Consider the following 26311-nt stretch of genomic DNA (forward strand, 5'->3'; position numbering starts at 1 on the left):
TATTAAGACCAATCAGCAGCCTTACCTAGAATTCCGTTTTAGGCAGCCAAACTAGTTTGGGTTCCGTTTTGGGCAGCCAGATTAGTTTTCCAAAAGGAAATGCCGTTTGCATCTATCCTGGTAGGGCTGCCAAGAATTCTGTGGGGTGGGGGACGGCGCTTTTCGACTGGTTGTCCGGAGTTTGCAGGGCGGTGCCGCTGTCGGCCGGAGACCTTGGGCCTCTCTCTGTTTCCAAGTCCTTTGGAGGCACCCACCACCCAGTACCCTTTCCGCATTGCTGCGGACCGCGCGGCGCCACCTCCAGCTCCCGCCCTCAAATCACAAAAGTCTCCAGCGGCTTGCTGCGTGCTGGACGTGACAAATGAAAACCGCACGTCCCACCAGTGTCCTCGCAGACGGACAGCGCCTCAGAGCAATGGCAGAGCGTCAGCGCCTACTGGCCGCGGCCAATAGTGGCTGCTGTGCGCGGCGCGCGGGAGGGGAAGGGGAGGGCTGGTAGGCGGAACGGTGTGGCCCAAGTCACTCTCTGCATTCCTCACGCGACTCGAGTGCAAGTCGGTCGCTTTCTTCTCCGCTTTTTAAGCCTTCAGCCTTGCTGCCGTTGAATTACCAAGATGTCACTTTCCAACAAGCTGACTCTGGACAAGCTGAACGTGAAGGGGAAGCGGGTGATCATGAGGTAATTCTGCACATCTGCTGGTGCTCCCTCCAGGGCTCTGCCGCAACCTCTCTGGCCACAGCCAACTTGCTTCCTTGCCTACCCAAAGTTGCTTTAGTCCTTGGCTCGGCACCATGGGTTCTAGCCCTGCGGAGTGAGGCTGCCCACCATTGTGGCTGAGGCTTTGCCCCAGTTTCACGGTTTCTAATCTCTTGCCCCGGCCTAGAAAGGGAGCCGTTTTTGCCCTTTGAAGGTGGATTCGCCAAGGAAGGACTCATTCCGGGACCCATTTTGCCCTCTTTCCTATTCCTGAGACGAAGTTCCTTCGCCTCCAGTTCCCAGCCGGCGAGGTGGCACCTAATGCTTAGCCCGGAAATCCCTAGGCCCCAAGAAGGGGACCTTGAAAGGTCATTTGGTTAGTTTCCCTTCCCCCACCGCCCTAAACCACCCCAGATAAATGAGAAAAGGCCCACAATCCAAAGGTGCCTGCACAAAAGGAAAAATTTCCCTGAAGATGTTGATTTAGATGTTCAGGAGTTGAACCCCCTAAAGCATTGGAGATGGGAGGGTGGGGTGGGGTGCACAGAAGGAGGCCCTCAAGAGCTTATGTAACAGGTCTCTACATGACACCGTTGAACTACAGGCCACGCTTGGGGTTTACATCGGAATTGTGACACACGCTGGGTGATGGTAGAGCAGGGTGTGGTTGCTCATTCTTTTTTTCGAACCTCACCTCACAGGCGGCTAGAGAAACAGGATATTAGAAGTGATGATGACTACCCAGGCACTTCGGAGTCTTTTAATCTGCACATGTGGATCCCTGGTTACTTACTAACATGGCTTCTCTCTTGTATGCCCAAATTAGTAGTATGGAGCATGGAACTTTTATATTTAACCTTTTTGTAACCTGCGGTATATTTGCATGCCAGGAGCAAAGTGCAGGAGGACAGTTAGGTATGTAACTGCTAGACTTGATTGTTGATATACCTTGATAGGATCCAAGGGTGGTGTGTTTTCCGGGTCACAGGGCTTGCTTTGATAGCATTGTGCAGTCTTGTCCTTTTTGGGAAATGGTTGATTGATGGGCAGGCATGTGAATGATGTGATCCAGCCCCTTTCCCAATTTGGGCTGGTTCAACTGAGGGCATCTTTTGGATATTAACCGACACATAAGGCAGTAGGGAATCTTCCTTTACCCTAGGCTTAAATATAGGAGGGCACTATGAATTTCAGAACTCTGGGTACTGTAAAAGTTGACACAGCTCTCCCTTTTTCTCTAGTTTCATTATGGCCGCTATTAGTTTGCAAATGGCCTTCTCTGTCTTGTCGTGGAAATAGAAAAATCCAATTATCTTAGGGCCATAAGAAAAATCTGGCGTCCACATTTTCCTAAATGATCTAGGCATTTGCATTCTGGACAGAGTAGGAATCAAAGCCATCCTGGTATTAAAAATGGGCCCATTCTACCCCTCTGATGATCTTAAGGAAAGGGGATAGATTCTCTAACAATCTGCCAGGTGGACATTGGCGTGCAGCCAGATCTTAGGTTTTAATTATTGCCTCCCGTCTTTACTGGGCTCAAGCTGACCTTTCTTGAGATACATACACCAGCTGGAAGACCAGGGATGGGGCATCATGCTCACTGGTCACCTTCCTGTAATTGCAGTCTTGGGCTTTATTTTCTCTCAGGGAAACTGGTTTGAGGAATTAACTGGGCTGGCAGAGAGTGGGACTTTAAGAGGTGCTAATGTTTTCTCCCTCTGGACCCAACATGAAATAACTTGCTGTCCGAGGGCTCAAAGTTTCATTCAACACAGATTAACCCTGAACCGATTGGCTAGTCCTGTTTTGCTGATGGAAAATTACCTGTTCAGGGTCACTGAACTACCAAATTAGTGGCAGAGCTAGGACTAGAATTTGGGTCTCTTTGGATGCCGACCAAATCCTCTAAATACTCAACACTGTAAACAAGGACAGGTTAAAAAAGACTGTGTGCTGAAGGTTGCAATCCATATTTCCCCCCCTGTATTTCTGGATAAATTCTATTTGGCCTGAGAGCAGGAAGTTACTTTGTTCCTGAATATTAATGTATCTCTTGTGAACAGTGTCACATTTGGTAGGACTACTTTTTGGAAGAGCCTAGGCCAACTATGCCTTGTCAGCTGAAATTTCTTTTTTGTTTCAATGCCTTTATGTAGTGGTTGCTGGCAGTGACTCAGAAATGAGGCCTCCTGAGTAGTGGCTTCACTTACCTCCTCTCTTTGTCCTACAAAAGAAAACTGATGTTTGCTGAGTCTTCTGGCTTCTGCTTTGAGTTGCCCAGGGGTACTGACTGATTTGCTGAAGGAACTAAAGATAGGCAGAAACTCTGACTGGGTAGTTTTTTTTAGGACTACAGTTGACTACAGCCAGCCTTTTGAGTAAACTTCCTGCTGCTTTTTGCAATGTCATTTCCTTTTTCCGTCAAAGATTGCCAGTCTTACTCTTTTGCTGCCTTGTGAAGCACTTCCCTTTTACCTGCTTCCTCTATCCCTGTTTTGTTTTAAACTTTGCTGTGTTTCTCAAACCTGTTATAACTTGTTAAGCAACAGCTTTGATGTAGTGGAAAAAGAAATGGAGAGGAAAAACTGAGCAGAGAGAAAGTCTTTAAGATGCTCATATACCCCAATTTTCCAGTCAGGGTGGGTATTTCCAATGAAGCAAGAGTGAGCATGGTTTTAATGTGCCTGGAGCCCTGAAATTTCAGGTGCCAGAGACTTGATATTCTTACTCTAAATAAATATCTTTAACATTTTATTTTTAAATACTTACAGATTCACAGGAGGTTGCAAAAATAGTACAGAGAAATCTTTGTTCACCCAGTTTTCCCCAGTGGATACATCTTACAAAATTGTGGTACAATATCGCCAGTAGGAGGTTGACATTGGAATAAAGTGTATAGTTCTGTGCTGTGTTATCACACATGTAGATTTGTGTAACTCCCATCACAGTCAAGTTACAAAACTGTTTTGTTTGATCATCACCAAGGCCTCCCTCATTCTACCCCTTCAGAGTCATGCACCATGCCCCCACTCCCTCCATTCCAACAGTTGGTAACTAATCTGTTCCCTGTCCCTAAAATTTTGTCATTTCAAAAATGTTACATAAGTGGAATCATACAGTATATAACCTTTTGGTATTGGCTTTTTTTTTCCCCACTCACCTTAATCCCCTCAAGATGTATCCAAGTTGTTGCATGTATGAGTAGTTCATTCTTTATATTGATGAGTATTATTTTAGGGTATGGATGTTGCACAGTTTGTTTAGCCATTCACCAATTAAAGGACATCTGGCTTGTTTTCAGTTTGGGGCTATTACAAATAAAGCTGCCTTGAACATTGAGTATTCATGCACAAGGCTTGATGTGGACATACGCTGTCATTTCTCTTGGGTAAACACCTAGGAGTGGAATCACTGGGTCATATGCTTAACCTTTTGAGGAGTTCCCAGTATGGTTTCCAAAGCAGGCACACTATTTTACATTCCCTTCAGCAGTATATGAGTGATTAGTTTTTCTGTATCCTCACCAGCATTTATTTGGTGTTACTGTTTTTTATTTCAGCCATTCTGATTGGTGGATAGTGATATCTGACTCCATGTCTGAGGCTAAGTTCAGGAGTGTTTCAGGGAACTGGAAATGGAAGGGGTACTGATTTTACAGAGAACAGAAGTGAAATGTGTAGGCAAGAGTAGTTTCTGTGGTAGAGTCCTCAGAAAGAAGCTTTTTAGCTGTTGTTGAGAGTCTGGGAGATGATGGAGAGAGGTAACCTACAGGCGAGGAGAAGGGAGAAGTCCAGTTCTCATCAGTAAGCTGTGCCATGGCAGCTTGGATAGATGACACAGATTCTTGAGTTTTTCTTCCCAAAGAATTTCCTCCTTGTAAGGGAGGGAATAAGGAGCATCTTCAAAGGTTGGCTTAGGGCTCAGCCTGTTGCCATTAGCGCTTTTGACTGTAGGCCTTTCTGGGCGGCTGCAAGAAGGAAAATGACACAGGTAATGGGATACTCTGTCCTCTTTGGAATGTACTTTAAGGCTGGCAGGGGCCTTGTTCAGGATATTTAGAGAAGATGCTTGGAATCAGAATCAAGTAGCCTGAAACTGAGTAGAGTTTCTGTATTTCTAAGCAGAGGCATACTGCTTTTTTTTTTTAATTCTTTATTTTAATGTTTGTTTTTTTTAATTTTTGAGAGAGAGAGAGAGACAGAGTGAGCAGGGGAGGGTCAGAGAGAGAGGGAGACACAGAATCCAAAGCAGGCTCCAGGCTCCGCTAGCTGTCAGCACAGAGCCCGACGTGGGCCTTGATCCTACGAACTGTGAGATCATGACCTGAGCCGAAGTCGGACAGTCAACCAACTGAGCCATCCAGGTGCCCCAGAGACATACTGCTTTTATTTTTGAAAACTTTTAATAAAAAATGTTTGAACATAGAATTATTCCTTCAGCCCACCTTTACAAAGGCTGCTCTTCAACGAGGTAGATTGGAGTACTGTCCTAGAGGATATAGGAAATTGGTGGCCTTCTTAATAGGGCTAGGAATTTGTAATTGTCTGTCAGGCCTCAAGCATGGCAGCAGTCTTTTCCACTAGGTCATACCTTCCCTGCAGTGTGTGACCTGCTTGCTGTTTTTCTAATGGTTGGAGAAGTATTAACATACATAATAGCTGCCATTTGTATGGCACTTACCGTGTACCAGGTAGTCTTCTAAGCCCTTTACAAGTCACTAACTCATTTAATTCTCACAGTAACTGTGAGGTAGATACTATTATCCCTATTCTCCACATGAGAAAGAAAGAAATTTAAAGAGGATTTTGCTGGCAACACTTAGACCTTACAACCGGCTATCCCACATAGTTGTTTTCATTCAGATTGAATTAGGCTCACGTTCCAAAGAGTTCAGAAGAAGGGGGGAGGAATTGTTGGTTCTTTAAAAATGAATGGTAAAGCAGTAATCTGTTGGGTGAGAAAGGCAAGAAATTATTTGCTTGCACCATCTTCATCACTTCTCTTCCAGTTGCCTGTTTGTCAGATAGGCAGGGTCACATGTTCCACCCTCTCCTATAAGGTTTTTTGAAATCTTATTTTTATTGTGTGTTTTCTTGAAGAATCCTATGAACTTGGTCTTTGACACTGGGTTTTTTCTGATCACAAGGCCTCATGCTTTCTCCAAAAAGAATGATATTCAATTGATGTTTTATTTTTCCAGTTATTTTTTTCTTTTGAGTGATGTTAGTCAGCTTCACTAGGACCCAGAAATAAAATCAAAGGAATCAGAATCAAGATGTATTCCTTAATTACTCCTTACCCATCCAGCTGTCATGTATTATTAGCTACTATCATGCTAGGTCCACATAAAAATCTTTTTAGATGGAACTGGTTTTAGCTTCCCAGGTATTCAGGGCTAGTTCCTATGATTTCAGTTAGGTTTGATTTTTATTTTAAAAATTCCTCTTTTATAGTATGAGATACATACCTAAAAGGACACAAATCATAAGCTCAAAGGCTTATCACAAAAGGAACACATTTGTTGAATGTGTTCCCGGTCAAGAAATAACACTGTAATCCTAGAAGCCCCCTCTAGTGTCCTATTGCAGGCGCTACTCCCACCTTCCTCCCCATGGCTAACTACTGTCTTGACTTCTAATAGCACTGATTTTTAAAAATGTTTTAATGTTTATTTTTGAGAGACAGAGACAGAGCATGAGCAGGGGAGGGCCAGAGAGAGAGAGGGAGGCACAGGATCTGAAGCAGGCTCCAGACTCTGAGCTGTCAGCACAGAGCCCGACACGGGGCTTGAACTCACGAACCGTGAGATCATGACCTGAGCCAAAGTCTGATGCTTAACTGACTGAGCCACCCAGGTGCCCCTTTAAAAATGTTTTTAATGTTTATTTATTTTTGAGAGAGAGAGAGGGCAGGGTAGGGGCAGAGAGACAGGGAAACACAGAATCCGAAGCAAGCTCCAGGCTCTGAGCTCTCAGCATAGAGCCCAACGCGGGGCTTGAACCCACGAACCGTGAGATTATGACCTGAGACCAAGTCGGTTACCAACTGAAAGTTACCGACTGAGCCACCCAGGCGCGCCAAGCACTGATTATTTTTAAGGTGGATTTTTTTTGTTTTTGTTTTTTTTGATAGTTTATTTCATGCACAGTTTACTCTTGGATTCTTCAGTCAACACAAATAAAAGAAATAATCATTTATCTATATACCATACTATATTTATTTGCTGCCAATTATCCTTCCAGGCTTTTCTAATACAAACTGTGCTGCATTTTCAATTACTCATCTTTTTAAATTACTCATCCTCACAGAATTGTCATTCCCTCTGTGGAATGGACTGTTGTCATTCCCCTATGCTCCATGACCTCTTAGAACCAGGAATTCAGTCTTTTTCCAGGCAATGACCTTATCTGTTTTGTGCAATACAGCAAATCAGATGGAAGTTGTTTGATAAGTATTTGCTGAGTATATTGAATAAATAAATGAATGCATTAAATGAATTTCAAGTGTTCTATTAAAATGACACACCAGTCATGATTTTTATTCTTCAGCTTTCTAGACTTGAATAACCTTTGTATCTACTGAATTTTAGCACCTCTACTCTTGCTATATTTCTGCAACTTGTTAAAATATAAAATCTGTGTGGCATTACTAGTGCTAAATCTGAAAGACTGGAAATCAATAGAAGCTCACAGAAAACAAGTTGAGTAACTATTTTTACATTAATTTCTGTCTTTACAACCTAATAAACAAAAAAAGTTTTGTTGACTATTCTCAATAAGATTTATATTTCTAGAAACCAGTATTTTCTAGAGTAAGCCATGGCAATTTAAGAGTTTTATTATGAAGACAAGTAATTTGATTGTGAATATTCTGTAAAGAAAAAGAATTATGTTGCTTAATTTTACTAGAAACTCATAAATATAATGCATCTCTACCAAAATTGATGTTAATATAGAATTGGCTTGATAAGATCACTTGCGCTGTCATTAGAATCCTATCTCATGGATATAATACCTACACTGATCTATATAAATATATAGATTCCTAGATGCTATTACAGTATCAAAAAACTGGTAGCTACCGTTCTTCTGCTTTAACCAGGTATTACAGAGAAGATTTTCTATTATAGATTCATTGCACACTCTATCTAGGACAATTCAATTATTAAAATTTTAAATTAAATATTTCTCCTCATGTATGAGTTGTTACTAAATTACATCACGATTTGCTCTACCACATACCCATTAGGTAATTTTATTTGAGGCTTGATATCACTGAGAGTAGACTTCTTTAAGGTGGATTTTGAACTCCCACTTTATTTAACTGGCTCACTAAAAGTGCCTCTCCTAATATTTGAGGGAACAACAAATCGATCATGGCTCTAAACCTGAAATTTTCTCTTTTAGAGTGGACTTTAATGTTCCTATGAAGAACAACCAGATAACAAACAACCAGAGGTAAGTTCTCTGCTAAACCTCGAGCTTGGTTTAAGATGTGTGTGTCCATGGGTAAATAGGATGAAATGGTTTTCTTTTCTTATTGTAGAACTGTGGTAACTTAAGCCATATATTCTTGGCTTTCCACAAACCCACTAACTGATCTACTTTCTTATGAGAATGTAAAAATTGGGAAAAGTCATCTTAAGAAAGTGTTATTTTTTTTAATCTCCCCATTTTCTGAAAATTTGAAGGATTTGGGGTTATGCAATTTTTAAAAAATAATCCAAGTTGAAGGTTACTTGGCTTCCCTTGAAAAATGAAGAACTGTGCAAGAGGATTTTTTAATACTAGTAATTTTTAAGTTTATATTTACTTTCCGAGATGGCCTAGATACAATCAGTTTTTGAGAATTTTGATGTAAAGGAAAGGACTTCAGAAGTATTTTCAGAATATTTTCAGTCATTTTAGGTTATTCTAAATATCTTGGCTCCAAAATCAGGAGCAGAAGTTTTACACGATAGTATTGCTCTTAATGCTTTTATTTATTTTGAGGGAGAGCGAGACCTTGTGAATGTAGGAGGGGCAGAGAGAGGAAAGAGAGAATCCCAAGAATGCTCCATGCTGACAGCACAGAGCCCGATGCTGGGCTCCATCCCACAAACTGTGAGATCATGACCTGAGCAGAAATCAAGAGTTGGACACTTAACCAACTGAGCCACACAGGCGTCCCCCTCTTTTAAATTAATTTTTAATTTCCAATGAAGGATTTGAGCTGGAAAGGTATTTTCCAATGATCTAGAGCAGTGTTGTCTAATAGAAATATAATATGAGCCAGATATAATTTAAAGTTTTCCAGTTGTCCCATTAAAAAGGTACAAAGAAACAGGTGAACTTAATTTTAAATAATATATTTTATTTAATCAATTAAAGGGACATTAAGCATTTTTGGTAGTAAGTCTTATAGATCCAGCATGTATTTTTACAGCACTTCTCAATCTGGACTATTCACATCTCTAGTGTTTAAGAGGCACATGTGGCTAATGGCTATCTATTGGACAGTACAGGTCTAGATCCAGAACACTTTCAGATATTGGCCCCAGAGTAGAGTCTGGCACTCTACCAAGTATATCCCTGATGCACCATAGTGGAAGTTCTTTGTTTTATATAAGGCAGCTCTGACCTTTCTTGATTTTCATTTTCTGCAGCACACAGAAAAGATAGGAAACAGGACTATCAAGTTATTCTATGAATAAAAGGCAGATAAACATGTCTTGAGTACATTTTTTCATTTTCAGAAAATCCATGGAGTTCACAAACTGAAACATTAGAAATAATAGAATTTGCCAATAAGGGATAGCCCTGAACATTAATTTGTTTTTTGGGGGGGCAAACTATGTACCTAATGAAGATTTCTTCTTTATTTGGTATTAGTGAGTTTTTATATATGTCAAATAGCGTAAGATATTTTAGAAACATTAATTGATTTTCTTCATTATCAATTTTAACTTTTGAAAGACTGGCAAAAATGGAAAGCTAGTATCAAATCTTTAACAAAAATTTAACATGTTTAAAGGAAGTTTAATAACTTTTTGGTTAAACTATAATGTAGATAATGTTATTTACTATGTTCTACATAATTTTTTTTTTCCTACAAAAAAAGGTGCCTTAGGATCTATAATGGTGCAAAAAAGTTACTACATATTTTAGGGGCGCCTGGGTGGCTTAGTCGGTTAAGCGTCCGACTTTCGCTTAGGTCATGATCTCGCGGTTTGTGGGTTCGAGCCCCGCGTTGGGCTCTGTGCTGACTGCCAGCTCAGAACCTGGAGCCTGTTTCAGTCTGTGACTCCCTCTCTCTCAGACCCTCCCCTGCTCACGCTGTCTCTCTCTCTCTCCTAGAAATAAATAAAACATTAAAAAAAAAAGTTACTACATATTTTAAATTTTTCCTCAAATTTCCTTTAATAGTGCTAAAATTTGGGAATTTAACTTTTTTTGTTTTTAAAAATTTTTTTAAAAAATGTCTATTTATTTTTGAGAGAGAGAGAGAGACAGAGTGTGAGCAGGTAAGGAGCAGAGAGAGAGGGAGACACAGCACAGACTCCAAAGCAGGCTTTAGGCTCTGAGCTGTCAGCACAGAGCCTGATGCGAGGCTTGAACTCATGAACTGCAAGATCATGGCCTGAGGTGAAGTTGGACACTTAACTGACTGAGCTGCCCAGATGCCCCAAGATTTGGGAAGTTTAGATTTCTTCCTCAGTCCCATAAGAGGGATGTTTTGGGGGTCCCTAAGACCACCCACATGTTTGGTGATTCACTAAAAGGACTCACAAGACTTAGCATATAGTTCTCACTGATAAGGTTTATTATTTCAGTAAAAGAATGCATGACAAGATCAGCAAGGGGAAAAGACAGATAAAATCTGAGAAATCCATGCACGGGCTTTCCCTTCAGCAGTGGAAAATGCAGTAGTTGTAGGCATTTTTTCTGCCCAGAAAAGCCCATTAGAGATTCAGCCTCCAAGATTTTTATTGGGAGCTGGCCATATGGGTGCCCTCTGCCTAGCAACCAACAATATTCCAGACTCTTAGAGGAAAGCAGGTGTTCAGCATAAATCACCCAGTTTGTACATTCTAGGAGCAGTGAACAGCGCATATCAGAGAACCAAGGGACCATTTTGAAAGCCAGGTTCCCAGACACTGGCCAAGAGCCAACCTTGCAAGCAAGTTTTTCTATAGATAACAGCCTCAGGCCTGCTGGGTTAACTCTTTTCTGCCAAAGGGGCAAAACATCAGATTGAACAATCCTAGATAGAGAGTTGGCATCATAATTGATGTCTTTCCCTGAACATGAGGACCATCACTGAGTTGCCAACAGATTTGAAGGAATTTAAGAGAAGGAAAGGGACTTTATATTTTATGAGACCATAAATAAAAAAGCTCCTACTAATTCCTAGGAATAACCTTGCTCTACCTCCTGTCTCTTTTTGGTTACAGAATCAAGGCTGCCATCCCAAGCATCAAATTCTGCTTGGACAATGGAGCTAAGTCAGTTGTTCTTATGAGCCATCTGGGCCGGCCTGATGGTGTCCCCATGCCTGACAAGTACTCTTTGGAGCCAGTGGCTGTAGAACTCAAATCTCTGCTGGGCAAGTAAGTACCAGGGTCTGGAGCTGGTGGACTCTGACAGGAGATGTTGTGAATCATGTTGTTACTGGTTCTTTCAGAGTGCTCAAGAGTCTCCATCTTGTGCTCTCCCCAGGGATGTTTTATTCTTAAAGGACTGTGTGGGCCCAGAAGTGGAGAAAGCTTGTGCTGACCCAGCTGCTGGGTCTGTCATCTTGCTGGAGAACCTTCGCTTTCATGTGGAGGAAGAAGGGAAGGGAAAAGATGCTTCTGGGAATAAGGTAGGACCTGGGACTTTGACATTACTGGTGGTCAGGAGGACTGAGTCTGTAGAAGACTGTGAAGAATAGAGGTAGTTCATGTTTACTCTTCCTTAGACACCTTTTTATTGAAATATTACACACACCTATATACATATACATATGTATATATACATACCTATATAGGTGTGTGTTTATATATATATATATATATAAACAAATGTATAGCTTGAAGCACCACAGAGTAAACATACCTGTGTAACCACCAACTAGGTCAAGGAATAGAATATTGGCTACATTTGTGTATAAGAGTATTCAGTAGACATACTTTTGCAATTATTCCTTTGGTACCCACTTGGCCTATGATGACATGAGAGATTTTTTCTCTGACATTATGTGATAATGCTACTTGGGCTATGATTACCAAGTGCTGAGTGCAGACATTCACAGGCAGTTGAGGGAGTGGGTGTCCATGCTCTACCAGGTACGTGTTCCTCCAGCAGAGCCAATTTTAGATTCTTTTAAGCCTTGGACAGTTTTTCTTAAGCAATAGGCCCTAATGTGTTATAGAAGGACAATAAATATTCTTAATTTAGAAGAGGAATTAAGTTAATGGTTGAGCTTAGTACTCTTAAAACCATAAATTAAATGTGATAAAATTGGGATTTTCTTATGAAAGAATTATATGTGTAGAAAAAGTGTTTTCCTAAGTCAAATGGAAAGGGAGTATTTGGGAAAATTGGTTGTAATTGGGTAAATGATGTTCATGATGACAGTGCCTTGGATTTAAGGCATTTTTAAGAATTCTCTTTAAAAGAGAATAAGCAAGGACAGGTATTATCATCATTTCATAAAGAAATTTAAGTCTGAGAAAGGCACTCAATTTACTAAAGTTAGAGGCAGTGGCACTGTTGCTGGGCTTTATATATAGCATAGTCCATTAGATCAAACTTTCTCTATCAAGGGCCAGACAATAAATATTTTAGGCTTTGTGAGCCATACAGTCATGACTGTATATGGTCCTGTTGGAGCTATTCAACTCTAGTGTTGTGCAGAAACAACCATAGGAAAAAACCACCCAAAACAAAAATAAAAAAGAACGACTGCAGATAATCCACAAAATAGATTACTATGACCTGACAACCAGAATTCATATATTAAATGATAAATCTGGGCCTTTGAGAATGATTTAGAATTTGCCTGTTGGTAGAAGTGAAGATGTGGCGCCTGGGTGGCTCAGTCAGTTAAGCATCTGACTTTGGCTCAGGTCATGATCATGTGGTTTGTGGGTTCAGGCCCCGCATCCGGCTCTGTGCTGACAGCTAGCTCAGAGCCTGGAGCCTGTTTCTGTATATCCCTCTCTCTCTGACCCTCCCCTCCTCACACTGTCTTTCTGTCTCTCTTAGAAATAAGTAAACATAAAAAAAAAAAAAAAAGCTGAAGTCGTCATCCTTTAAAACTTTGCCACTCTCAAGGTATTTAGTGTCTTGTCTCAGAACAAGATTCTGAGGCTAATATCTCAATCTCCTGTTGTACTTCTGATATTTCTTTCTAATTTTTTAACGTTTTATTTTTTTTATTTTTATTTTTTGAGAGACACAGATAGAGCATGAGCAGGGGAGGGGCAGAGAGAGAGGGAGACACAGAATCCAAAGCAAGCTTCAGGCTCTGAGCTGTCTGCACAGAACCTGATGCAGGGCTCGAACCCACAAATTGTGAGGTCATGACCTGAGTCCAATTCTGACGCTTAACTGACTGAGCCACCAGGCGCCCCTCTGGTGTTTCTTAAGGTCATCGGAGTACCTGCTTTCAAGCAGTTTCTTTTCTTAGCAACTCAGGCCTTATCCTGTCTTTGGGATGGTCTTGGTACAGTAGTAGGAGTCAATTGATGACCTCAAATTTGGTGCCCTTTTAGAGTCAAACTCACTTGCACAGACTCTAGGACTTAGAAATGGTAGCAAATTGAAGCAAAACCTCTTATTCAGGGAGTGATGAACTAATTGTGCTAGCCTATGACATTGTTAATTAACTTTGCTTTTTAAACACACATTAGTGGCAAGTGTCCAGTTGCTTTGATGTTTGAAATTTCAAGAGCCAGTAATAAGTTCAAGATGGATAAAAACAATAACAACAAAGCAGGGACATAAAATTTTTCCTTTTTCCGGTGTGTCCACATTGGTCTTTTAGGAACATTTTCTTCTAGATATTGGGAGGTCAAAAATGAGAAATGGGTTCTGATTATTGTTAATTTCTATAGTGCCTTTTTCATGAAGAGGTTCAATTTGCCCCCCTTTTCCTTAAACAGTTCTTATCATGTCTTTTTAATAGATGAGATTCAGGAACAGAGATCAACTTGCCAAAGGTTCTCACAGCGAATTAGTGTTAGAGTTGCGCCTAGAACCCGGGTGTCCTGCCATTTGGGCAGGGTTTTCATTACTACACGAATAATCTTCCAGTCCATGTTGTATTCCGTTCTAAAAAGATTATGTGGGTTCTACAGTCTTTAATTTTAGCATTAGGGCCCCTGCATTCTTTGGGTTATTAGAGGAAAACCCCTGTTCTTTGTGCAGCCTCCTTCACTTTGAAACATAGACAGGTGGGATTGGGCAGTGACTAAAATGAACATCTGTGTTGTATATTCTTCAGGGCCATGTTCCCCTGTGCATTTTTCTTGCTCTCTTTCTGGAGATTCTTTGTCCATCCTTCCATCCTGCTTTATGTCCCTTTTTTGGGGGGGATCCCTGGATCCCCTTTTCTCTTAAAATGTCTCTCTAAAAAATGAGACATTTTTCTTCTTTAAGAGAGAGAGGGTGCAAGTGAGTGAGGTATAGAAAGGGAGAGGGAGGGAGAGAGAGAAAAGCAGGGCTCACCTGATATAAAGCTAGAACTCACCCAAAGTGGGACTTGAACTCACGTCGTGAGATCATGACCTGAGCTGAAGTCAGATGCTTAATGACTGAGCTACCCAAGGCACTGAGGTGACATTTTAAAGCCATATGTTTTACTTCTACATTTTGCTTCCCTTTTTGGTAGAAGCATATTTCTTGTTTTCTTAGCTGCCTAACTTCTTAGGGAACGTTTTATAAAATATAGCCTTTTAATAATATTTCTGAGGTCCTTTTCTGCTGCCATGTTTCCATCTGCCTTCTCTGTCCCAGCCTCATGAAGAATATTTGTGAGGGCCTCTCCCTTTGTAAAACGGCCTTGGAAGCTAGAAGCCTGAGTCAAGTATAATCCTGACTTTCACAAGGAGAATATGTTAAAATGAGGATATGAGTCAAACTAAGGAAAAATAATCAGAATCTTGTCCTAGGAGTTGAGGAGAGGTCAGTGGGATGTGGTTAGCTTTGTGTGACTAGAGGTTAAGCCATGGTTCAGGAATCTTACGTTTGTAATTTGAGGCAAGGTGAAGGAGAGCAGAATGTAGAAGCGACCAAAAGACCTGGAATATTTGGAAAAAAATATATCCTATTGCTAGTTGTGAAAATTGCTGTCCCACCAACTCTGGGTCTTGAGAAATGTTCAAGAGGACTCTTGGTATGAAATGCTTTTACAGTTGTCTTTGGAGCAATCAACATTTTCTGTGTTTGTTTTTGTATTTTTGTGTTCTTGCAGGTTAAAGCTGAGCCAGCCAAAATAGAAGCCTTTCGAGCTTCACTTTCCAAGCTAGGAGATGTCTATGTCAATGATGCTTTTGGCACTGCTCACCGAGCCCACAGGTACTAAGAGTCTTGTTCAATGCTGAACTGAGAACAGTAATCCTCTCTTTACTCAGATAGCCCAAGTTCTGGGTTGTTTTTGGAGATTTCTGTGTTATACAGAATGATATATTGATGTATTATATAGAACATGATCTTTTCAGCCTCTATTTTTTTTTAATTTTTAAAAAATATTTATTTCTGAGAGAGAGAGAGAGACAGTGTGAGCAGGGGAGGGTCAGAGAGAGACGGAGATACAGAATCTGAAGCAGCCTCCAGGCTCTGAGCTGTCAGCACAGAGCCTGATGTGGGGCTCGAACCCACGAACTGTGAGATCATGATCTGAGCCAAAGTCGGACGCTTAACTTACTGAGCTACCCAGGCACCCCTTCAGCCTCTATTTCTAATTGGAGCTTCCAATTAGACTGTGGTTCTTTTTTTTTTTTTTACTTTTTAATGTTTATTTTTGAGAGAAAGAGAGAGAGGGAGCACAACTAGGGGATGGGCAGAGAGAGATGGAGATACAGAATCTGAAGTAGGCTCCAGGCTCTGAGGTGTCAGCACAGAACCCTAAGAGGGGCTTACCTCATGAACCGAGAGATCATGATCTGAGCCAAAGTCGGACACCCAACTAAATGAGCCACAGAGGCTCCCCTAGACTGTGGTTCTTGTTGAATATCACTGGTCCTTATTTTGTTGAGGAAATAAAAGTGAAACATGTTGAGAATTATGGAGCTTTTTGTCAAGCTTTAGGAAGAGGTTGTTCTTAGGATATCTCAGGTAGAGCCCTCCTTTTGTTAAAATTGTAAGATCAGAGTCTTTTAAAGTTATTTATTTATTTATTTATTTTTGAGAAAATGAGCACAAATCAGGGAGAGGCAGAGAGAGACGGAGACACAGAATCTGAAGCAGGCTCTAGGCTCTGAGCTGTCAGTGTAGAGCCTGATGTGGGGCTTGAACCCACAAACTGTGAGATCATGACCTGAGCCGAAATCGAATGCTTAACCGACTGGGCCACCCAAGTGCCCCTGTAAGATCAGGGTCATATGCTGTCATGAAGAAGCAATTGAAGAATTTTCTTCTGTTGTCACCAATTGGCTGATTTTCTTATTACGGTTAAACCCTTGACTTGAAGACTGTTAATTCGGTTATCTTAAATTCTACTTAAGGTCATTGCTCTTTACTTGCTCCCTTTGGTCCTGCTCTATTAGTAAAAAACCTTAGGTGTTTTTGTTGCAGTTTAAGGATGAAAGCTGTGAAAGTATTTCAGTGATAAGGAGATGGCCTCTAGAATTGGGAGAATTGGTAAGGGATTGATCAAAGTTTAAATGTCTCTGTTCTTTTCTAGCTCCATGGTAGGAGTCAATCTGCCACAGAAGGCTGGAGGTTTCTTGATGAAGAAGGAGCTGAACTACTTTGCCAAGGCCTTGGAGAGCCCAGAGCGACCTTTCCTGGCCATCCTTGGCGGGTATGAAGAACCCTTCTGAGATTATACTTTAAATAGTGTATTTGCCAGGTAGTAGGCCATGACTTGGGAGGTTTTTTTATCAGAAAGCACAACAAAATGGGTAACTGAGAGAATTTAATAAAGGGACTATCTACCACGGTGTGGGTAGGGTTCAGAGAAACCCCAAAAGGAAAGTATAGTAATCTGGGGCGAGAAACAGCCATCACCATCCCTTCAGGTGTGGTTATCAGAATCCAGAGAGGGTAGTTGTGTAGAGAGAGCCATCTCATGAAAACTGTAGCCTTGGTCAGGGGACATTGGGATAGCCAGGGAAATAAATACTCTCATCTCCCTTCAATCTTCTGATGTTTCCCCTCCCACTTACAATGGCTACAACCCAGCTGGTAGCCAGAGAGCTCCTTGATGTGGTCCATGCAGGTCAGCCTCCTGAGACAAAACAGGGCCAAGAAAGATAGCAAGTGGTTTTGGAGAGAAGAAGGAAGAATGGGAAAGATTTAACATAGGTGCTCATCTCACTATTTTTGAAGCCTTTTAGCCTTTCACATACATATAGTCTGGCAAGAATAGCCATAAAAATCTCATGTTTTTAATCTATCATTTGGAACTCACTTCTCGAAATTATATACCTTTTCATATTTTCTCCTATGGGGAAAGGTACCACATAGATATTCTAATGGCTTAGTTAAAAGTAGAAATTTCAGCGGCACCTGGGTGGCTCAGTCGGTTAAGCGCCTGACTTCGGCTCAGGTCATGATCTCACGGTGCGTGGGTTCGAGCCCCGTGTTGGGCTCTGTGCTGACAACTAGCTCAGAGCCTGGAGCCTGTTTCAGATTCTGTGTCTCCCTCTCTCTCTGCCCCTCCCCTGCTCATGCTGTCTCTCTCTCTCTCTCTCAAAAATAAACAAAACGTTAAAAAAAAAAAGTAGAAATTTCAGAATTGCAAAAGTTAAGAGGCTAGGAAGATAAATTTTAGGTGATAGAGGGGCACAGGGACCCCTCTGTACTGCTTGGATAAGATGAACTTCCTGTCACTTGACATGGTTATCTAGGTAGCACCCTCTTTATGGCTGGATACCACTGACCCTTCTGTGAGCATGTTTTCTTTTTCCATGGGATTGAACACACTCAGCATTTTCCTATGAAAGCTGACTCTGGAGTTGGGTGTCAATTTCAGGTAGCATAGTTGCTCTTTAGGCTTCATGAGCCCAGTTTCAGGGTCCTAAAAATAATTCAGGTGGGTACAGGTTGTCATCTGTGTCCTATAGGCATTGCCCCTGTTGCACACTGAGTTATAAAGGTCAGACTCTGCTGCTCTGGAGATTAGGATTTGAGCTGCTTTTCTTCAACCTTCTGTAGCTTAGTAATATGGGAATGAGTGCCACCTAATAGTTATGATTAAGTGTTAGGCTGACCCTGAAATAGCTGTTTTTGGGAATCTTGATGTGGAGGGTTTTTTGGCCACCTTTCTTCCAGTGTAGTCTTTGACCATTTACAGTTTTTGGGGAAATTTTACATTTTACTTAAAAAACATTATTGTGGCAGCACCAAACATGTACAGAAGTTGAGAGAACAGTGTAATCTGCCCCCAGGTACCTAATATCTTGCTTCAATAATTACGGACATTTTTGTCAGGAGTACAGCATTTTCAAGCAAATCTTAGACATAATTTCACGTAATAGTTTTTGTATGTATCTCATAACTGATCAGGCGATTTCTTTTTCAATAACCACTAGGTTATACTTAATACAATTTAACAGTTCTCTTATTGTCATCTAATATCAAATTTGTATTCAGAAGTTCTTTATCATCTCAGAAATGTCTTTTTATAGTTGGTTTGGTTGAATAAGGATCCGAATGAAGTCCATGCCTTGAGTTTGGTTGTTAGGCATCTTTTATTCTTTAATAGTCCCCTTTTCCTTATTTTCATTCCATTGATTTGTTGAAGAAGCAAGGCATTTGAGCTGTAGAATATACATGCTACATTCTTTAGAAGAGATTGAGTCTCTTTCCTTTTCTCCCTCTTACTTATTTTCTCTCTCTTGTGCTCTTGCTCTATGTATGTGGATAGTAGTTAATCCATGTTTAACCCTTGGTGTGGTGACCAATCTTTACAGGTGAGATAAACAGTCCCTTGCCATTCAGTACCCCATATGACTGTTGTTTTGAACCTCCACTTCACAAACCATAGCATAGGGCCTTTCACAGGGTAGGCATCATTTTGTATACCGAATGAAAAGGGAAACAGGCCCAAGGGGATCTCTTGTTTATTTAAGTGGAATTTAGATATATAGAAATGTTTTGTTTAGGTCTTTTTTTCTCTTTAGGTCTTTTTTTCTCTTACAGGGAGGTGAAAGGTATGTCTGTATTTATTGTCTTATTTACTTATACTAGAATAGAAACTCTGAAGGTATAGAGGTCTTTTGTTTTTGCCATCATATTTCTCAAAGACCTAGAATGCTGCTTGGCACAGAGGAGGTGCTCGATAGATATGTTCAGTTAAGTGGTCCAATAGAAATACATGTCCCAGCTACTGAACATATATCTAACAGTATGGATATCTGTTTTTGCTCAGTATATAGTTTGTTTTATGATCTGATCTCTGCTCTAGGGTTGGGACAATTTTGAGTGGGCTAAGGGATCCCACAGTTAGCAGTCTTGTTCAGGTATAATTAGCTGTCTTGACCTCTGGTATTTGTGGGGAGAAGGGACAAAATAGACTTATTTGGGTCTCATGGTTTCTTTAGACAATAGTAGGACTTTTTTCTTTTTTTCTTTCTTTTTTTTTTTGAGTGAGTGTGAATGGGGGAGTGGCAGAGGGAGAGAGAATCTCAAACAGGCCTCCTGCCCAGGCTCAGTGTAAGAGCCTGATGTGGGGCTCGGAATCCAAAGACTGAGATCATGACCTGAGTCAAACTCAACTGTTAGACGCTCAACTGATTGAGCCACCCAGGTGCCTCAATAATAGGTCTTCTAAGTCCTTTTTGGTGTAGAGGTTTTCTTACAAATAGATTGGCCTTTTGGGTTGAAGAAACATAGGGGAAAGTTAGCCAATACTCTTTTTTCTTCCAAATTTTTATTTAAATTCTGGTTAGTTAACATGTAATGTAATACTAGTTTCAGTTGTAGAATTTAGTGATTCATCACTTATATGGAACACCTAGAGCTCATCACAAGTGCCCTCCTTAATACCCATCACCCATTTAACCCATTCTCTCCATCTTCCTCCCCTCCAGCAACGCTTAGTTTCTTTTCTATACTTAAGAGTCTGTTTTTTGGTTTGCTTCTCTTTTTTTCTTTTCCCATGTTCATCTGTTTTGTTTCTTAAATTCCACACACAAGTGAAACTATATGGTATTTGTCTTTCTCTGACTTACTTATTTTTCTTATCTTAGCATGATACTTTCTAGTTCGATCCACATCATTGCAAATGGCAAGATTTCATTATTTTTGATGGCTGAGTAATATCCCACTGCATGTATATACCGCATCTTCTTTTTCCATTCATCACTCCATAGACATTTGGGCTCTTTCCCTAATTTGGCTGTTGTTGATAATGCTGCTGTAAACATTGGGGTGAGTGTAGCTCTTCAGATTAGTACATTTGTATCCTTTGGGTAAATACCTAGTAGTGCAATTATTGCTGGGTTATAGGGTAGTTCTATTTTTATCTTTTTGAGGAACCTCCATACTGTTTTCCAGAGTAGTTAGTTGACCTGTTTCTGTTCCTTGATATAAAAACTCAGGCACTATGTAATATTACTTCCTTAGTCCATCTGTTCTTTTGGTGATGTTCTTGCTTTCCCTCCTAGAGCTAAAGTTGCAGACAAGATCCAGCTGATCAATAATATGCTGGACAAAGTGAATGAAATGATTATTGGTGGTGGAATGGCTTTTACCTTCCTTAAGGTGCTCAACAACATGGAGGTAGGAAACCAATACCAAGTGGATGTGAAATGGCTCTCCATGAGAAGTAGCAGCTTGTGTAAATTTAAAAAGCATACCAGCTTCTGACATGAGCCCTAAAAAACTCCCATTTTTATTTATTTTGAAAAATTGTTTTCCTTTTGTCTTGGAATTGTTTCTTTATACTGTATTATATCTTATTCCTGTGCTTTGTGAGGTAATTATGTTCTTAGTTTAGAGTCTGATCTTCATCTTGGCTCCTGTGTATAGATTGGCACTTCTCTGTTTGATGAAGCGGGAGCCAAGATCGTCAAAGATCTGATGTCCAAAGCTGAGAAGAATGGTGTGAAAATTACCTTGCCTGTTGACTTTGTCACTGCTGAAAAGTTTGATGAGAATGCCAAGACTGGGCAAGCCACTGTGGCCTCTGGCATACCTGCTGGCTGGATGGTGAGTCACTTGAGTGGTTGGTAATATGAGTGAACAAAAATATTTTTATTTCATTCATTCATTCATTCATTCATGCATTCACTCACTCCCTCACTCATTCATTCAACCAACTAGCAAATATTTTAAAATAAGCTCTATAGGAAATCTCTGTCACAGAGGGCTCCAAATGTAGCAGTGAGGCCCTCCTCAAGAGAATGAATGGGGGGAAAGCAATGGTATGATTGCTGCTGTCTTCATCAGTAATATGGGGGCAAAACCATCTTTTGTTTCTACATTTATTTAAGGTTTATTATTAAGTACTTGACTATGTGCTGGGGATGATGCTATGTACTGTCATGATTTGGGCTGTTCTGGATTATGTTGGTACCTAGAAACCTGTATAAGAAATCTTATATGAAAACATTGAGATAGAAGTATACTGATTATAAAGAAGGAAAAAAGTATGTGTACGTTAAAGACTAAATAGTTGGTTGTAGTGTTCTTCACATCATTGTTTTTTTAGAGTGTGTGAGCAGGGGAGAGGCACAGAGGGAGAGAAGAGAATTTCAAGCAGGCTCCACACTCAGCCCATAGCTGGACTTGGGGCTCAATCCCACAACCCTGGGATTATGACTGCTAAGCCAAAATCAAGAATTGGATGCTCAACCAACTGAGCCACCCAGGGGCCCCTCCACATATTATCATTTTAATAGCTGTATAAAATCATATCACGTTGACAAACTAGTTTGCTTACTCATTTTCTTTTTGTTAAGCATGTGGGCATTATTTATTTCAGTGTTTCTCAAAGTGTGGTTCTAAGAAGAGCAGCATCAGCAACATTTTGGAACTTGTTAAAAAAATACAAGTTTCAGGGCCCTACCCTTGATTTACTGTATCAGAAACTCTGGGAGTTGGGCCCAGCAATTTTTGCTAGAACAAGGCCTCCTGGTGATTCCGATGCATGCCAAAGTTTGAGAACCACTAAATCTAGATCATTGTTTCTCAGCCTTGGTACTGTTGACATCTCAGGTAGTTTTTGTTGTGGGGAGCTGTCTTGCACATTGCAGGATGTTGAGCAGCATCCCTGACTTCTACCTGCTAGATGCCAGTAGAACCTCCCCCTCCTTCCCAAGTTGTGACAATCAAATGTCTTTGACATGCTACATGACCCCTGGGGATGGGCAGAATTGACCCTGGTTTAAAACTACTGATTAGTTCTTCACAATCATAAATAGTGTGTTTAATATTTTTTTAAATCCAATAACCTGAGGTTTTTCGTTCCACTTGACCTTCCATAAAGGGCATGAGCAGGTTTATAATTTTAAAGACTGAAGGGTATCTTGTGGTTCTATAAGAAACTCTAGTGTTCAGCCTTGAGTTCAGGTCTTGGTAGAGGTATCTGCTCCTCTAAGTAGCTCTTCTTGGTAGCTCATATTCTTTACCTCTGCTCCCTAGGGCTTGGATTGTGGTCCTGAGAGCACCAAGAAGTATGCTGAAGCAGTCGCTCGGGCTAAGCAGATTGTGTGGAATGGACCTGTGGGTGTATTTGAATGGGAAGCTTTTGCTCAAGGAACCAAAGCCCTCATGGATGAGGTGGTGAAAGCCACTTCCAGGGGCTGCATCACCATCATAGGTAAAGGATCCTCTACAAAGTTTATACCAGTGTGATCTGGCTTAATTCTGATCAGAAGGAAGTAGAAGGGAAATGATTAACTTTTAGTGGGTTTCTTGGTGTTGGTTGAATCTTGAGAGCTGAAAGAGAATGTATAATTCATGGAGGAACCTCTTAATGAGATGGAGTTGGTGGTTTATCAGCTACCTTTTGGGCTTAAGAGTATATTGCCTTAAAAGTTTGGTGCCAGTCCTTTTTATTTTTTTTCTTTTATCTCCTTTTAACTTGGCTTTCATTCAACAGGTGGTGGTGACACTGCCACTTGCTGTGCCAAATGGAACACAGAGGATAAAGTCAGCCATGTGAGCACTGGGGGTGGTGCCAGTTTAGAGCTCCTGGAAGGTGAGATTCTTCTGTTTCTTGGATTGTTTGGGGGAAGGTTGGGGGTCACACAGTGAGAGGTGGGTAGAATGGAGTGGAGCTAGTAGGTAGTGTTGTCAGCATTCATTAGTAGCTGGGCATTACAAATGGAGGAACTTCAAATAAGCCTCCTGGCATCCATTTTGGGTGGGGAGGGGCAGAGAGGAAGATTTATTCCAGAGAGGTTACACTCTAGTAGACCTGGGACCCAAAATGTAAAAGTTAACCAATGCTTGGTCATAGATCTATCCTAAGGAAGAGCAGACATGTTATTGGGATATGTTGGGAAGATAGAAGGCATATCTGGCTTAGTGGGTCCTATAGTAATGCTGTCTGTGTGTGTGCTCTCTCAAAAACAGGTAAAATCCTTCCTGGGGTGGATGCTCTCAGCAGTGTTTAGTACTTTCCTGCCTTTTGGTTCCTGTGCACAGCCCCTAAGTCAACTTAGCACTTGTTGCATCTCTACTTGGCATTAGCTAAAATTATCCCCCATGTCAAGATTCAGCTAATGACCAAGCTAATGGTAGTGCCAGGAACCCTTAAACAATTGCACAGCATCTCAGCTCTTCTTTACTGCACCCTGGATTTGCCTACATTCTTCAAGATCCCATTTGAATTTCTTAGTGACTAAACCATTGTGCATTCTAGATTGCATATATTTATATTTTGCCTGTTAAGAGAAAATGAGCTGTTTTAGCCTCTCTTTTTGAAGTAACTTATTCTGATTAGCTTTGTCATTCTTTCACTGCTCAGCATGGAAATAAGATGAAGTTCTAATTGTAGGTAGATAGGGAGACAAAGTTGGTGATCTATTCAATAAATAATAAAAGTATCCATTGAAACTGGGATTATTTTTTCCTGTCATGCTTTGTTAGGTTGAGAACTGAATCTTGAGAAAGAGATCAAATAGCTACATTGTGAATGCAAGAAATGGGGCAGTAGTGGTGGGAGTGGTAGGGGAGATTAGATAAATGTGTACTTTTATTTTAAAGTCTTTAACATTTTTTTTAATGTTTATTTATTTTTGAGAGAGAGTGAGAGAGAGAGTGAGTGGGGGAGGGCAGAGAGGAAGGGAGACAGAATCCAAAGCAGGCTCCAGGCTGAGTTGTCAGCACAGAGCCCGACACGGGCCTCAAACCTGCAAACTGTGAGATCATGACCTTAGCTGAAGTCTGACACCTAACTGACTGAGCCACCCAGGCATTCCAAATGTGTTCTGTTTTCTAAATGTTTATTTTTGAGAGAGAGAGAGAGAGTTAGGGAGGGGAAGAGTGAGATGGGGACAGAGGATATGAAGCAGGCTCTGTGCTGACAGCAGAGAGCCTGATGCGGGTCTCAAACTCATGAACTGTGAGATCATGACCTGAGCGAAAGTCGGATGCTTAATTGAGCGAGCTACCCAGGCGCCCTATAAATGTGTACTTATTTTACTGAATCTCTACTTTATGGCAGATAATGTGATAGGTGGTTTATTTTATTTTTGATTTTTTTTTTTTGGTTTGTGTTTTAAGGAGAGTGAATGAGTGGGGGAGGGGCAAAGGGAGAGGGAGAGAGAGAATTTTAAGCAGGCTTCATGCCCAGTGCAGAGCCTGACATGGGGTTTAATATCAGTGGGATCATGGCCTGAGCTGAAATCAGGAGTCACTTAACTGACTGAGTCACCCAGGTGCTCTGGTGCTTTATTTTAAATTTTATTTTTATTTGTTACACATGACCATAATTTTAAAACATCAAGGCTTATGACAACAAGATAGGCTTCCGCCCATTCCTCCCATTTGTGATTCCCATCCCCCAGAGATGACTGCTTTCAACTATCAGCTTTTTTTTCTGGTATTTACCTGTATGTTTCTGCAACATACTTGATATTATTAAGCTCTTGATTTTTACAAAAGGATATATATTAATGTCATGCATGGGAAGATTTAGCTTTATAGCCTCTGTTCCACATATACTTCCCCTTCTTCATTCACCCACTATAGTTTTGTTATAATCCTAGATTACATCAGTGGTCTACATTGTGATTATAAATAATATTCACAGCTGAGCTATGTCATATGCTATGATTATATAATGTACGTTTTTATATTCTTTGGAGTTAATAAGTTTTGAAAATTTACTTTTCTATGTACCTATCGCTGATTCATACCCCGTGTATTCAAACATGTGAGACAAGTCTGTTCATTTTTATTAGAGATATCCCTCCTGGAGTCCTCTGCTTCCACTCTGGTTTGCCCTGGCTGCCTTCTAGGTTTGCTATAGCTTTTGCTCTGGGATTTCGTTTTCCAGAAGAAAACCCTTTGGGGTAACCCTGTTGGGGATTCTTTTTACCTCCTGTGTTGGTCCTCCTTTTTCCTGGATCCCTTTTCCCCTTTTCTTGGTTTATTCTCCTTTTTGTGAAACAGAACTCTCGTCTTCCTGAGAAAGAGTACCTGGGAGGCAGAGTTTTTGAGACCTTGTACGTCTGATAATGTCTTTATTCAATTCCTAATACTTGCCTGTTTGGCTATATGTAGAATGTCAGCCTACGTATCAATTTCCCACATTTCAAGGTTTTGCTTCATTGTCATTGCTTAAAATCTAATGTCATTCTGCACTTGATCTTAGTGAAAAGGCAGAGAAGTGATTCTAATGACATTCTGATTCATGTATTATCCTTCTAACTTTCTCTCCCTTTTTCTTTCCCATCATCTTAATGGAGTTTTGGGTGTAAGCATAGGTCAACATGAGATTTCAAAAGACTGTTTAGTCAGAATTTCTCTGCATGGCATTTTACATACTAGATATGTATTTCACCTTTCTTAAAAGAAACAAGATCTTGCACAGGATTCACAGAGCTAGTATGTAATAGCAGGGATTGAAGTCCAGGTTTGTTGGACTCCAAAGGCTGCTTTTTCATTGTGCCTTACTCCCTGAGATGATGCTTCTAGCCTAGGACTATTCGATTAACTCTAGAGAGAACAGCAAAAGAAAATTTTGGTGGTTGCTTTTAAACAAAACAATTTTGAAGGCTTAAATTTTTTTAAAAATTCATTTGCATTTTAATTAATACTGTCCCCATAATTGTAGTAAATTTTAAAATGCACCATGTTTCTGCATACCTCTAATGGTACACTATACCCTGGTGTGAAAAGCAGGAATTCTAGGCTAATCTTTTGTAGAGGCGGCCCAGAGGTGCTATTCATAGATCTGGCAAACTAATGTCACAGCTGGGCTAGAACTGTAGTATACTGATGACTTCCCCCTCGCTGATTACCTTTCCTG

At 40.7% G+C, this 26311-nt stretch overlaps 1 protein-coding gene across 1 annotated transcript; it reads left to right on the forward strand.

Annotated features, from left to right (window-relative positions):
- Positions 1–512: 512 nt before the first annotated feature.
- PGK1 (phosphoglycerate kinase 1) lies at positions 513–23898 on the forward strand. The gene is made up of 11 exons (XM_039222371.1): positions 513–679; positions 8107–8157; positions 11133–11288; positions 11398–11542; positions 15137–15240; positions 16568–16687; positions 20496–20610; positions 20860–21039; positions 22474–22651; positions 22934–23032; positions 23410–23898. Exons 1-11 carry the CDS (start codon positions 615–617, stop codon positions 23448–23450), a joined length of 1254 nt encoding a protein of 417 aa, XP_039078302.1. The 5' UTR covers positions 513–614; the 3' UTR covers positions 23451–23898.
- The last annotated feature ends 2413 nt before the right edge of the window (positions 23899–26311 follow it).

The sequence above is a fragment of the Hyaena hyaena genome, unplaced genomic scaffold (genome assembly GCF_003009895.1).
Source record: "Hyaena hyaena isolate Hyena2069 unplaced genomic scaffold, ASM300989v1 scaffold_1157, whole genome shotgun sequence".
NCBI lineage: Eukaryota > Metazoa > Chordata > Mammalia > Carnivora > Hyaenidae > Hyaena > Hyaena hyaena.

What these genes read in the sequence shown, in the direction of transcription:
- PGK1 (XM_039222371.1), top strand. Translation starts at nt 615, where the DNA reads ATGTCACTTTCCAACAAGCTGACTCTGGACAAGCTGAACGTGAAGGGG. An exon ending in AAGATGCTTCTGGGAATAAG is followed by an intron (nt 11,543 to 15,136) that starts GTAGGACCTGGG and finishes GTGTTCTTGCAG; the next exon opens with GTTAAAGCTGAGCCAGCCAA. An exon ending in GCATACCTGCTGGCTGGATG is followed by an intron (nt 21,040 to 22,473) that starts GTGAGTCACTTG and finishes TCTGCTCCCTAG; the next exon opens with GGCTTGGATTGTGGTCCTGA.